Source organism: Agelaius tricolor, unplaced genomic scaffold, assembly GCF_023055355.1.
Source record: "Agelaius tricolor isolate 1412-34295 unplaced genomic scaffold, bAgeTri1.0.p SCAF_9, whole genome shotgun sequence".
In the NCBI taxonomy this organism is placed as follows: domain Eukaryota; kingdom Metazoa; phylum Chordata; class Aves; order Passeriformes; family Icteridae; genus Agelaius; species Agelaius tricolor.
Window position 1 is genome coordinate 8,362,816 of NW_027269269.1, and position 15,221 is coordinate 8,378,036.

General features: G+C 35.2%; 1 protein-coding gene across 2 annotated transcripts in view; it reads right to left on the reverse strand.

Annotated features, from left to right (window-relative positions):
• Nucleotides 1-15,221, reverse strand: part of DYNC2H1 (dynein cytoplasmic 2 heavy chain 1) — a 143,720-nt gene that overhangs the window by 36,430 nt on the left and 92,069 nt on the right. For both annotated transcript variants that reach the window (XM_071434190.1, XM_071434189.1), the window contains exon 82: nucleotides 14,525-14,629. In XM_071434190.1, coding sequence (XP_071290291.1) covers nucleotides 14,525-14,629 — 105 coding nt within the window. The remainder of the gene's footprint in view (nucleotides 1-14,524; nucleotides 14,630-15,221) is intronic.

Below are 15,221 nucleotides of genomic sequence, written 5' to 3' on the forward strand. Positions count from 1 at the left end.
CAAAAAAGATTCTTGTTTAATTTAGCAAAAAATTAATTTCTCTGATGAATGTTTTGATCATAGTATCTTTATCATTCCAGCTATTCTTCCTCATTTTCACTCTGCACATATGCAAATGTTCTGACAAGCAATACAGATAATAAACACACATTTGTGCCTTCCAGATATCATTCTTTTAGCTATAGTTTTGTATCTTTTAATTTGTTTTTGGGTAGTTGCCTGCCATCATTTGCTAAGCAATAAAACATTTATATGAAATACACTTTAACTGGTAATTCAGTATGTAGTATTTCATATAAACTTGCATATAGTGCATACTATAAAGCTGAAAAATGTTTATATGATTGCTTTGTGAATATGGGGGATTGAAAACATTAACTCTGGTATTCATTTTCAAAGTGCCTTTAGAGGTACAAACATGTATCTCCATACAGCTGAAATGAGTTTGAGAAGTAGTGACTGCAAGATCAAGTAATTAAAGTATTTTTCTATCTCTACTATACAGTGTTAGCTGTCTGTTTCTAATTATCTAATTATAAAATTTGCCAATATAGTTTAAATAGGAAATACAGTACCTATCCTTTGTTTGAATTATTTTTTTCATTCAGTGTGCCTATATGTGTTTCTGCTTTGTGTATTTCATCAAAGTAGTTAAAAAATATTGGGTTATCATTATCAAAATTTAAACACTTAAATTAAAGGTACAGAATCAAAAGAAACCAGGTCTTAACTCTCTGTGTTCTGGAGTACTGTAACATACAATGATCTTCATCAAATGTTCATGTAACATCTTTAACTCTTTACAGTTCATCCAATTTCTTTTCTCAGGTATAGCAGGCATGATGGTAGCATACTTTACTCCTAAAGTTTCCAGGACAGCACAGTAGCTGGTAGCTCTTTCAGCCTCAATATTTTATTTTTTTTTCAAAATTTTAACCTAGAATAATCATTCACATTCAAGACACAGATGAAAACACATTTGATTCATGTCAAAAGACTCAGGATAACCTCACCTTTGAACTGCTTCAACACCCCAAACTTTTGCTAATGGGCAGCAAATTTGATGGCAGGACATCTGTCCGAATTCAGGAAAGAATTACAGATTGTAAAATAGTAACACATATTAGTATTTAAGTATGATTACAAGTTTGATATTAGAACTTGAATGGTGCAAGTATTTCATTCTCACAAATCCCAGTGAAGTTCCTTACAGTATTGACTAGTCTATACTACTTTGAATCAGCTAAAGCTTGAGAAAATGTTTACTTTGTTCTCTCAAATCAGTCTCTATCTGGTTGTTATGAAAATGAAAAGGGAAATGTATTTTTTTAAATAGGATCACAGAAGAATTAACACTAGAAAGAAGCCAGAGAGGTCTCTAGTCTAATCTCCTGTTGGAAGTATGATGAGCTTTAAAACCAGACCAGGTTGCTCAGGGCTTTATCTGGTTTTGAAAAATCTCAAATACAGAGACTGAAGAACCTCTCTGGATGACCTCTTCCACTGCTTTACCACCCTAATAATTAAAATGTTTCCCATAATATCAAATCTGGACCTTTCTTGTTTTGGTTTATGTCCTGTAAAAATAAGAGTCAAATGAGACTGGGACAAAGAATGTGTTAATACTGGGAAGGACCAGAATAAAATCATGAGTGGGATATATCACGCAATTAGAATTCTCAGGTGGATCACAGAAGTGTCCAAAGGATTGTGGTTTGTTTGCAATTGCTCCACTTAAGTACTTTCACCTCCAGGCAACAGAAATAAGTTTTGACTTGGAAGGGAAACTGGATTTAAAAGAAAAAGGACTATCAGGAATACATTTCGGGGGATTATATGAAAACTAAAACAACAGGACAGGAATAAACACATAGACTAGATAAGTACCTTGAAGGAAGGAGACCTTGGTTCAGATGACAAAGGGAATATGATTAGGAATCTATGTTTAAGAAGATGAAACAACTCATGGGTTGAAAGAGGGCACTGTACAGTCACATTAGGCAAGTACAAACTCACCCTTACCTAAAGCTTACTTAAGACTTACTCCAATATTATCACCTTAGCCTTAGCCTCCCTAAATAATCAGTAGACAGACCTTAAGTGGGATAACTTCATTTGAAAGGTTCTCTTATTGAGCACATAGGAAAACTAAGTTCTTTACATAGGTACCTCAGATAGATGGGTCTATGCCATGGAAATTAGAATGAGGCTTTTAATTTAATTTTCTGGAAACCTAGCTACAAAACTTGAGAAGAATTTTCTCTCATTGTAATATATATACAATAGCATCAGGTCAACCTATAATCAACTCTATATTAAGGTTGCCTTAAACATGATGTTTCTACGAGCACATAATGAGATCAGAAGTGACCAGCACAGATGCATACATCCAGGTCTGTGGAATCCTATCCTTTGCACTCTAACCCAGGTATGTACTTATAGTATTAAGTGAACTGAAAATTCAATCACAGATGTATAATACAGGGTACTCAAAGTAAGAGTACTTTTACAACACCTAACCTTTGAATGTTCTCCTTTGTTATTGCAATGTATTCTTTTTACATATTATACACTAAAAGCTCTTACATGTTGTGCTAGTTCACACCAAATGCAAATCTGAATGATCTGAATAATGAGAAGAGTGAAAAAAAATCTACCATTAGGCAGGAAAACAGTACCTTCATTAAAAATATGAGAGGGATAGAAAAAGAGAGATAATAAAAATATAAAAGCAATCACCAAAAATGGTCTATTTAAAGAGGGGCAAGGAGATTATTCAGAATCACAATTCTTGGTAGAATCTGTCTGTTTTAAGTAAGGCTAACTAATCACAATAGTATTTATATAAAAAAATTCAATAGAGCAATTTATTTGTGAACAATGACTCTAATACTGATGAAAACAGTATAAAACAGACTAGAGAAAATGCTACCAAGTATTTTCTCTATTCTTAGTAGAAAATTCATGCACTGTATGAGTTATCAGCAGAGAAAAATACAAATTGCATATATTAATAAAGGTGGGGTTGTCAATCTAAGAATGTCAGTATTTATTTACCAAGATATTAATTACTTGTGTATCTCAGCTTTTTAATCTATTACACATTTTTGAGTGCATCTACAGACATATGCTGCTATGATATTGACCAGCACATTAGAGTAGAAAACATGTGTATCTAGAGAAACTATGCAAGATAATGAACAAAATGGAAAGCTATAAAGATAATAAATGTTCCCACGCAACTTCCTATGAGACTACTAAAAAAGTCATGTTTTACCGGAAAATCAAAATTCATGGAAACAAATAAAAATGCGGAAATGTTCAGATTTTAACTTTTCCTTCTCTGAAACTTAGACAAGACATTTCTAGGAACACAAATCTATTTCTGTTCTTTACTCATGCACAAGATGAAGAAAAAATCTTGCTTTCAGTCATTCACACTACTGCAAAAAACGCTATTTCACAAATACAATAATAAATGTAGACTTACATCTAAGACTTGTAATCAGTTAAGAATCAAATCAAATTTTATACACATTATTAAGACTTGAAAAAGAGGAAAGTAATACAGTCAAAGATATCTTGTGAAATTCTGACAGTGAATTAAAAAAAAAATCAGATAATTTCTGAACTCAGTATGATTACTGTTCTAAGAATTCAAAGCTGGAAAGATTTGCTAGTCAGATAACTGCTATTTTTTCAAGATTATGGAACATATAAAAAAGAATTTTTATTTTTGTACAAAAATCAAGCAAAGTCCTCTCTGTAAATCTACAGATGTCAAAGCAGATACTCTACTGCCATCTACCAGTTTTAAAAGGATGTAGTATTAGCACAGAACCCATTTCTACACTCCATTTCTCTGAATTAAACAATATATCCCTTTACACAGCTGTTTAAGGAGATATTTCTGGTTTTATAAGACTTTAGAGCTCAAAGTAAAATATGAAGATATAGCTTAATTACTTTGGTAAATACTGTGAAAGTATTAATTAGTGCAGGGCAACTGTGTCTTTACTGTGTCACAAGAGGGAGCAGGTTTCTGTGTGACATCCCTTCTGCCAGAACTACGTGCTTCCATCCTGTTTCTCACAGCTGGGCTGCTGTTCCCTCATTGCTGAGAGTGCAGCCTAAGACTCAGCTGGCATTGAAACCTCTCTGACTTTCAGTCCCTGCCTGAAAGTGTCCCTTACCCCCTCTGCAAGTACAGGATCCATGGATGCTGTTAGGATGAAGGTACTTAAATGGCACTTGTAAGCAAATCATTCCTACTGCATGTGGATCAGTAAGAGACAGTGAAGGTCTATGCCTGCTCTTTTCTTGTTCCATCAGGGCCACCTCAAAGCTGCACTTTCACTCATTAAGGATCTGAAGTAGGGCTGAACTCCATACAACAGATACCTGCCTTCTCAATCAAATACAAAGTAAACGTGGCAAAGACATTAACCACACCTGTATCTTCCTTTATACAGAAAAGGATCATGTATCATATACCTTTGACAACAGGAAGACTTTCTATATAGCAGGGCTTCAGGGGAGGAAGGAAGAGAGTCAGCAGCATGCTGTAGATGGACAGCACAAGCCCTAGATGAACCTTCTCCTAAAGAAGGTCTAAGAGCTTTACTTCATAGAGGTCGACAGGATACACATGACCTGGAGACCATGAAGCTAAAAGGAGTGCCAGAAGAGGTGGTTGACCTTAACTAATCACACACCCTGACAAAATTTAAGGAGACTGGAAAACGGCAGCTGTTTTTTTGAAGAGAAAAAACTTCTCATATGCAGAGCACCACAAATATATTTTCATATACACAGCAACAGTCCTATGAGAATTAATAATGTTATTTGAAGCATTACATTGATTCACTAAATTGGTAAAGAGATGTTTTCTACCTCTTGTTGTTAGAGCACAGTACTGTGGCTTCCACTCCATTAATGGCACAGCACATTTCTTTCATGCATCACCACAGGTGTATTCAAAATACGCCCCATATATCAAAATTCCTTTTAAGTACTCAGATCTCTCAGTTGCAGGGTAATAAATACAGGTTGACATTACTCATCAATTTCTACCAGAGACTGTTAGTCATGTATTTGTGATGTGGGATGTAATAAATGTCAGCAATTAAATGCTCTGAACAATTGAAAGGTTATATAATTGCTAAATTATTTTAGGAAAATAAATTCATGTTCATCTGGAATCTATAGAAATAACATAAGATTTTCAATAATAATACAAATAGCTTTTCAATAATGAAAATACTTTTCAATAATTATACACATATTACTCTATGTGGCATAATTAGAATTATGGAGGAACAGTAAATATAAAATTCATGCTCTGAGTCCTGCTGAGCTGGATTATGAAAGAGAAAATTGTGTCTGTTGACAAACAATCAAGAAGCTACAGCTATCATTACAGCTGCACCTTGAAAAAGAATCACACCCCACAGCCCACCTATTCTATATACAGTAGAAGTTCTGCAGTCAGATGTATGACTGCAATATTGGGTGGACATACCCTAACTTTTTTTTAATCTTACTTGGGTAATGACAACTGTGGATTTTTGGTGTACAAACTCAAGCATGATCCTGCAATTTGAGAGTTGCCAGTGTCCTCATACACCCTCCCTTACACCTTCTGCATCTTGCTCTCAGAAACAAGGCAAAAAGCATCACTGGAACCATATATCTGATCAGTTTTAGTAAGACAGAGAGCAGTTTTAACCGAAGTAAAAGGATATGCAAGGAATAGCAGGAAGAGATACAGAATCAGCCAGTGACTTGCTGAAAATAAAAGCACATCAGAAACCAAGTAAAAAACAAAAAAAGAATTGTAAAAAGCTGGTTTATTGAAGTCAGTGAGATCACTGCAATTACATTTAATGAGGCAAAATTTGCTACATGTTTCCTGACCTTGATTTGTACCTTGTCTACTTTACTAGATTGCTCTACACTGTTCTTCATTATTAGTTTAATATTAATTTTAGCTTGAGAAATATCCATCACATAATAAAAAATAGTTATAAAAAAGGTAACATTTTCCTACAAAATTTCTCATTTTCAAGTACAGACAGAAGAGCAAGAGTATTTATTTAAATAAATACTGTGTTTACTCACTACGCTAAGGGTCAATTAGCTAGTCCTTTTGATTTCGGACAGATTTCATTAAAGAAATTGTTGTTTCTCTTTAAGCAATCCCATCTATGATTCAGTATGAGATTTCTGTGCTAGTACTAATTCCTGTGGAGTATTCAATTCAGCAACATGTTTTTTGCCTGATTTTTAAACTTGACATTGTTAGGATACCATAATTTCTAAGTCATGCTGATGTCATGTGTGAATATTAATTCCCTATGTCGATTTTCTGCTAGAACAATCATTCAAGTTTTGAAATGATTCAGCTGTCATTCATGATGAGTATGAAATGTCATGGTATGAATCACAGAATGACAGAATGGTTGGGGTTGGAAGGGATCTCCTAGTCTAACACCCCTGCCAAAGCAGGTTCACCCAGAGCAGGCCACACAGCATCACCTCCTGACAGGTTCTCAGTATCTCCAGAAGAGGAGGTATTCAACCACATCTTCTCTGGCAGCCTCTTCCAATTTTATGTCACCCTCATATTTAGGAAGTTCTTCCTCAGATGGAACATCCTGTAATTCAGTTTGTGTCCACCGCCCCCTGTCCTGTCACTGGGCACCACTGAAGACATTCTGGCCCCATCTTCTTGATACTCATCCTTAAGATATCCGTAAACATTGATAAAATCCCTCAGTTGTCCCTTCTCCAGTTGAAACAGACCTAGCTCTCTCAACCTTTCCTTGTAAGACAGATACTCCAGTCCCCCAGGCATCATAGTCCTCCCTGGAGCCCCCTCCAATAGCTCCTCATCGTTCTTGGACTGAGGAACCCAGACCTCAGTCCATCGTTCTTGGACTGAGGAGCACAGCACTCCAGATGTGCCTCACCAGGGCAGAGCAGAGGGACAGGATCTCCTCCCCTGACCTGCTGGCACTGCTCTTCCTAATGCATCTCATGATCCCACTGGCCTCCTGCACCACGAGGATACTGCTGGCTCATGGACAGCTTGTTGTCCACCAGGTCCCTCTCTGCAGAGCTGCTCTCCAGCAGGTCACCCCCAGCCTGTGCTGGTGCCTGGGGTTCTTCCTCCCCAGGTGCAGGACCCTGCATTTGCCTTTGCTGAACTTCATTAGCTTGCCCTCTGCCCAACTTCCCAGCCTGTCCAGGTTTCACTGAATGTCAGCACACCCCTCTGGGGTATCAGTCACTCCTCCCACATGAAAATAAGTATGAATACAGGCACAGATCATTCCTAGGCATTTTTAAATACTCCCTGTAGTATAATACTGTGCACTGGAGCTCGGCACAAAAACAAATTTATATTTATAGCAGTGATCTGCAAGATGAGATTTTTACTGAGATTAAGAAAAAACATACAAGCTTTATATCATACTATATCAAAGAACTGCATCAACAATTTTTTCATGGGAATTACATCTTATAAAATCTTAAATTAAGAGTTACCTTTTAGTCACAGAAGCCCTCTAAATACCATTATTTGCAACTCTGCATCTTTACATTTCAAAATATATGTGAAAAAGCTGTATTATTAATGATGACTTCACTGAAGGAAATTTCTGAAGTGCTGGTTAACAGCCCATATTGCAAACACAGTTAAAATTAATACTTATATATATGTTGAGGATAGCCATGAAGTAAACTGCAGAATTAAGATTTTGGACTTAAGGAAATAAGACACTAGTTTAATGGCCGAAAGGGAGAGGGAAAATATGATACAGTATAGTAAGCAGAGGGAAAATTTGAGGCAGTAGAGTGGACAGAACATTAATTTCAGTTGATTAAAAAGGAGAAATAAAAGACTATTTTTGAATGAGCTTCAGAACAAGTCATTGTGTAAAAAGGCCAAGATTTTTAGCAAAATGACTGAGTAAGCACGGAGTACCTCTGTGGATTGAAAGGTAAAAAATAAAGAACATATAAGAAGAAAAATCAAGGACAGTGAAAGCCCTGCTTGGGCAATTCAAGATGAAATTAGAAAAGCCAAAGCCCAGCTGGAGATAAGACCAGAAGGAAACAATTAGAGATGAAATGGGTTTCAACACATATGAAAAAGTTCAAAGAAAACATGGGGCATTGGCCAAATGTAAGAGAACGTAAGTGAGGCATGGTACATAAAACCATGTTTTCTAAGGCCTCTGTGCATGGTGTAGGAAGTAAATGAGCAGATAATATTGGGAAGTAAACAGCCCATGCAAAGAACATGAACACACTCATACACTAACAAGGACTTCAGTCCAGCTGTAGGCTGTTCACCAATGGTGCTCCTGATGCTCAGAAGTGTGGCCAATTCTGCTCAATATCTTTATCAATGATCTCAACAAGGAGATTGAGTGCACTCTTAGCACTGTGGCAGACAGTGGGCAAGTCTCACAAGGTAAGTCTCACAAGCACACTCTCTGCCATTAATGTGAATGATAGCCTTGACTGAGGATGCATAATGGTGAGAATCATTCACTTGCTTTAGCAGTTGAATGAAATAAAACTGGTAAGGAACAAATGAAATTTTGAAATGTGTTGGTCTTTCACTGCCCTGGAAAATAAAACAAACAAAAAAAATATGTCTACTAATTAATAAAATCCCTCTTTTGTTTTTGAGACAAGCACAATAACTTGCATACTTTAGGATGCTTGCAATTTCACTTCCTAATCCTGAACTTTTCAATTTGAAATTGAATACTTAGATATGATATGCAAGTGTAACAACTATATTTACATTCTTACAATACTCAATGTGGAAATGGCAAAAACAACTATTTTTAAAATCCTGTTCCAATAAAAATCTAATTTTTCAAGCAGTCTAGTTTTCAGAAGAAAAGAAACCCTCCTGTATTCTGAGTAAGCAACACTTCATAGTTATAGGTATTTTCTTTAATCTCTTAAATACTCATTAAAATGTTAATTATATGAGTATTAGAAATGCTGCTGACATTATTACAAAGCTTGACTCAAAGGTCAATGGAAAGAAATAGGTAATTCCAAAAGGTGATTCACTCCTTTATTTTAGATGCCTATCTAAGACTGGCACAAATTATTCCCTGTAGCTGCTTGTCTTTCCTTAGTAACAAAAAATAAAATGGATGACTAGCTAAGAAGAGGTGGATGAGAGTCATGTGATTGAAGCTAGTTGAGAGGTATTATACTGGGGTTTCATTGTTTGAATTTCAATTGGCTTTGAATTTGGCTTATCATATTTTTCTATCGCAGTACCTAAATACTTAAAAGAAAAACAAACTCATAAGAAATTATTCCAATATCAGTCAGGGGAATTTGAAGATGCTTGAATCAATAAATACATCACAAGTCTATTCCAGCAGGATTTAAAATATCCTCTAAGAGCTGAACTAGAAATCTAACAAAACCTTTCTGTGTATTTCAAAGATAAACTCTAATTCCACGATATCTGTTTTTAAAATACCATTGACTTGTGGGAAATGTTAGAATAACATCTAAATAAAGTATTTGGTGTTAACACAGGAGGTATTTTAAGAAATATTAAAACACTAACTGAAGATAATATCAGTGAATGAAACATGATTTCACACATCTACATAATTCACTCCCTGGCAGGTGAGAATTCGGTATCTTGGAGCTGGACTCTAATACACAGGGAGTCTAGATGACAATTAGATTAGGCACATAACTCTGAGAACAATAAAGCTTTGTTAGATGACTATCGCCCTTAGAAAATATTTTTTCTATTATATTAGTTTCGCTGCCAATGTGTAGTGACTAGCCAAAAAAATATGTCTGTTCTTGTAAATAAAAGGAGAAGTTTGTGAGTTCCAAGAAAGAAGGAAAATTTTAAAAATTAAATCTGAGAAAAATAAATTACCTTGTATCCTCTACCCTGTCACAGAAAATGATATATAAATTTGGATTCTATTTGAGACTATAAAATTAGTATGAAAGAAGTTCTTAAAGCAAGTAATTTTGTTGCAAAATCTGAACTACCTAAACTGCAGAGTAGTTTGGTCTGGTTGAAAAGCAAATAAAATTACAAAGGACAAAATACAGGAGGAGAAATATTTCCAGCAAGTTCAGTTGAAGTGAACTTGGACCCAGTTAATATTTAGGTTATAAGTATTCTGACCTGAAAAATTTTAATTCATATCAAATCTACAAATAAATAATTTTTGTATTATTTCTTTGAAAATTTGGTGAGAAGCTACAGTCTGTGGACTCTTCAGCAATGAGTCCCAAAGGATTATTTTACATCTCTGATGTCCTTACATATTTTGAAAGTGTATTGGGTTGACCTTGGCTGGCCACCAGGTGCCCACCATAGCTGTTCTATCATTCCCCTTCCCAGCTGGACAGGGAAAAGAAAATGTAAGGAAAGGTTCATGGGTCGAGCCAAGGACAGGGAGAGATCACTCACCAGTTACCATCACGAGCAAATCAGACTTGAATTGTGGAAATTAATTTAATTCATTGCTAATCAAATCAGATTAGGATAATGAGAAAGTAATCTTCAAATACCTTCTCACCATCCCTCATTTCTTCCTGGGCTCAACTTCACTCCTGAAATCTCTACCTCCTCCAATCCAAGTAGTGCAGAGCAACAGAGAATGAGGGCTACGGTCAGTTCATCACACATTGACTCTGTCTCCTCACTGTCTTTCCCTGCTCCAGCACGAGGTTCCACTCACTTGAGATAGTACTCCATTAACTTTAAAGAGCAAGTTCAACTAGGCATGCACAATCAACCTCAGGAGGTGATAAAAAGCTACTGCAAATCCACAGATTTGTCTTCCACTTGTGCCATCACTGGGATGGTGGACATAAAAGAATCAAGATGCTGTCCAAGTATAGAGAGATTGTAACTATCCTTTATCTTTGCATAATAATGTGAGAGAGTACTCATTCATTTACGAAAATATCAAAAACAATCTAATATTCAACCTTACTGAGACTTAACCTGTCTCATATGATACTCTCTGTGAAGCATTATAATGTGTAAAAGAACATAGAATTCCTGAGGCAAGATATTATTAGAATTATTAAACATTGTATTGTATACAGAAACTAGCAATGAGCAAACCACGTGCTAGTCATTTTTATTATCATTGGCAGTCATATTTGAAGAATCTGGTGCAACTTGCCAGCTATTGATTGTCTTTTTTCTCAAAATAATTTACTGCATTATTGAAGAATGTTTAGATTAACCCGTTGAGTGATCATATATAGCTACTACTTACAGGCTGCAGTCATTTGCATTTGGCAGGATTTGCTGGGATCACTCAACACATGCTACACTCTCTAGAGTGCCTGCAGTGAATATGTCTGCTGTCTGCTGTGCTAAGAAAGGAGACAAAACAATGCCTCTGCATTTTCATTTCACCCTCCTAGGGTGGTTACTGGCAATAAGTCATATTAGTTGCAGGTATGGTAAATCCTGCACAGAACAGGATAGTTCTTATTGCTCTTCCAAGGTTTAAAAATACATATGCAGGTCTGTCTGTTTCAATCTGTCAAAATTCTATTTATCACATACGATAAATTTTATTCTGAGGATGACACTTATGTATAGTTCTATTACAATTACAATGAAGTATGAGATTTATTGATAAGGATTCATAAAAGCACAGAACTAAGAGTAAGAGATGAGTCCATTGGCACCAAAAGCCCACTTTGCAAGAAGGTCACTGGAGAGATATCTAAATTGCACACTCATCTCATTGCACAGGAAGCCTAAAGCAAAGCTCCACATATTTTGATTGGTCTAATCATTGGTTATAACTTAGACTGGGAGCTGGACCACCTGAATACGGGACAATATGCAGGCAAAATACAGGGTTCCTCAGATCAGGAGGAAGGAGCATGACTGTAACTAAATGGTGATGACTGCTGCTGAGTATGAGGAAATTGAGCTGCAGTACAGAAACTCTCTACTGGTGCACAACAGGTAGGATGAGGTATACTGACTCCTGCAGCTGCACTGGCAGTGAAGATTTTTTCTGTTTTAATGCACTGTTCTGCAAAGAGAACATAGCAAGAGATGAGAGATATTCATGACCATATTCATCATAAGAGATGTGTCAAAGGCTTATTCTAATATCAGGTGAGAAAGAAACAGAGACATAGTGAACTCTGGAAATCCAGGCTCTAAAACTCTACCTATCTTCATCTACTTAGAGCAACTAAGCACATCATTCAGAAAAAAAACACTAAGTCATGTTTCTAAAAAGATCATGTCTTTTTAAGTAAAATTTGTTTACCTGTAAGCATTCAATATTAATTCTTTCTGAATTACACTACAGAATACTGCAAGACATAATTTCTAATAAATCAATTAGTAATTGCCAGAGTAAAAAAAATACTAGTGATATTCATCTTTTAAACGAGAAAAGTTCTCTGCTGATAAGAAGCTGTGAATATAGTAACACAACAACACTTGCAAAATTTCTGAAAAAAGACCCTTTCTTTTTATTGATGTTTTGGCTTTGCACAAACACTGGTAATGCATAGGTTACAGAAGAGATATCTGCATGACTTCAAAATGCTGCACTGTGCTGCAGCCTATTTCTACTAAAGTGTGTTGCTGCAGCAACACAAGCTATCACTTCTAGGCATGAAAAATTAATACTATTCATAGAAAGTCTAGAGAATCAGTGAAGTAGTGGACATGGTACTACATTTCACCTTTCTAATGCTAGAGACATGGCAGTTGAACTGGTATCAACTGATTTCTGACTCTCCTTGTTCATTACCTTTAGCTTGGTAATTGATTTCTGAGAAACACTCCTGCTAGAAAACAACTACCGAATTTCCAGTTGCGAACCATGGGATCACCTAGGGATCTAAAACAGCTGCCAAACTGTCACAAATGAAAAGGGAATAGAATTCACAGTAAGGAAGACGCACAGCTTAAGGAAAATTTAGCATTTCTGTTAGTTAAATTGCCTAAGACTTAAAGAAATACTGCAAAATGCTATCGGAAGGATGGGAAAATATCTCATATGACAAAAAAAATAATCTCACAGAACTGCAACTAGAGCAGTCTCACATTTTCAAGATTATAACCCATAGTTTATAGCTTATAATCAATGCTATGGCAGAGCAGTTCAGTAGAATGTGAGTTTACATATAAATGCACTCATTATCTATTTCCCTTCACACAGTAACTCTGAGTCTATTCTGATTTTCAAATATTAGCATTTTTAACAACTGCAGATTTTAACAAGTTATGCAAGCCCAGCTGAAATCATAAAAATGATCAGCAGTCTACAGTGAATCTGAGAGAAACAAAAGCATCTAAATGGATGTTTATGTAAATGATTTGAAGTCAAAATCAAAGAGAGATACGTTTAATCTTGGAGCATGCATTAGCTTTGTATTAGACAAGTTATTCAGTTCATCCTATTACCTTATGCACCTTCATCCTACTGATTTGTCTTTACATGTCTTTATGTTTGCATGTTCTAAAGAAACCACAAATAGTTTGACAATACAGCTATGGATTTAAGTGAGAAGAAATATGTAAACAAATTTACCAGTACTGTATTTGATTGGCAACAAATGCAATACTCCAAGGCTTTTCCTTTTTTTTTCAGTAGATCAGAGTTCTTACCAGTTGGAAATTTCTGCTTGAAGCCCTTTTTAAGTGACTGTGAGCAAACAATTACATACTTATTTTAAAAACTGCAATTCTTAGTCTTGAATTCATAGGAAATTCCAGTTTAGGGAACTTTCAACTGATTTTGCCAAGAATGGTTGGACCAGATGAACACTGAAGCTTCTTCAACCTATGATTCTATAATTTTATTTTTTCTCCTCTATAATTTGTCTGTACATAAGACATCACACCAGGGCTGGGCAGAAAATTACACAGAGCCTTGATATATAGACCACCTCACTTCAGAGTTCTGATTTAAGAGTCTCAAATCCATCAAATTTCACATTATCTGACAAAACTAATTTACCAGTCAAATAAATTATGCTAATGAGTATTTAAAAGATTTGTACTGTTTAAATGCACCTATACAGTAAGTGTATGCTCTCATCCAGATTTCAGTTAAAAATCATATTTCTAATTGGAATGGAATTTTTTGACTCATTGGAAGAACTCTGGAACTTCTGGAAAAATTCTTCAGAATTTCTATTTCAGCAAAAGCATAAAATCTTACCCATATTCCACGTGCAAAACTATCGTACCACTCTTCAATGTGAACTGAATTATATTGTTGGAAACTTTCTCAATAATTATCTGTTTATTTAAGTTCTAAATGAATACCCTTGTAACTAAAGATTATATGTTATTATATTAAAATATTCTACAGATAAAAATCAAAATAATTAAAAATACACCAATTTACTGAATTTCTTATGGAAATGGCATTTATGAACAGGTGGTTGGGTTCTTCATCTTATAATGGCTGCAGAAAAGACTCAAGAGGTCAATGAAAAATGCTAACTTTACCTGGGAACTGATGATACGCTGTGATGAACGAGCAATATTAGCTGGCAGGCCAAAAAAGTCAGGTTTATCATCTTCTGGGAGGCTTTCAATGATATGACGATAATCCTGCATAAGAAGAAAAGAATAGACAGAATAGAGGGAGCTTTTTATCCCACTCATGAAAATTAACAGCATATGCTGAAAAGAATTTCATTAAATACAGAGCCCAACACAAATATTAAATTAAGTACATAAGACATGACATATTATGATAATCTTATAGATTTCTTCATTTTATTTATCAGAACCAATTTCTTTTATATAATATTTCCACTCTAAAGGACAAAAAAGCAATTCTGATTACAGTGATGCTATAAAATGAAAACAGAAATACACCAAGACTGTCCCTGAAAAGTAGATACAATATTTCTGTTGAAAACTTAAAGGTAAGATTAATGACAATATAGAAAAAAATACTTCAGCATTTGGGGTTCTAATAAGAGTATAATACATATTTATAAAATTAAGAGCACTGACTTCTATTTAAATCTACAAAAATATTCACTCAAAGAAAGTGAAATACTTTAGATAAAAATAAGTTTGCATAATCATTGGAGATGCAGAATAGCATCAATAGTGGTTACAATGTAAGTCACTAGTGATGCTCTGCTGCACAAAACAAGATAGAGGCCTTGCAGACTAAGGTAGACTAATGGTG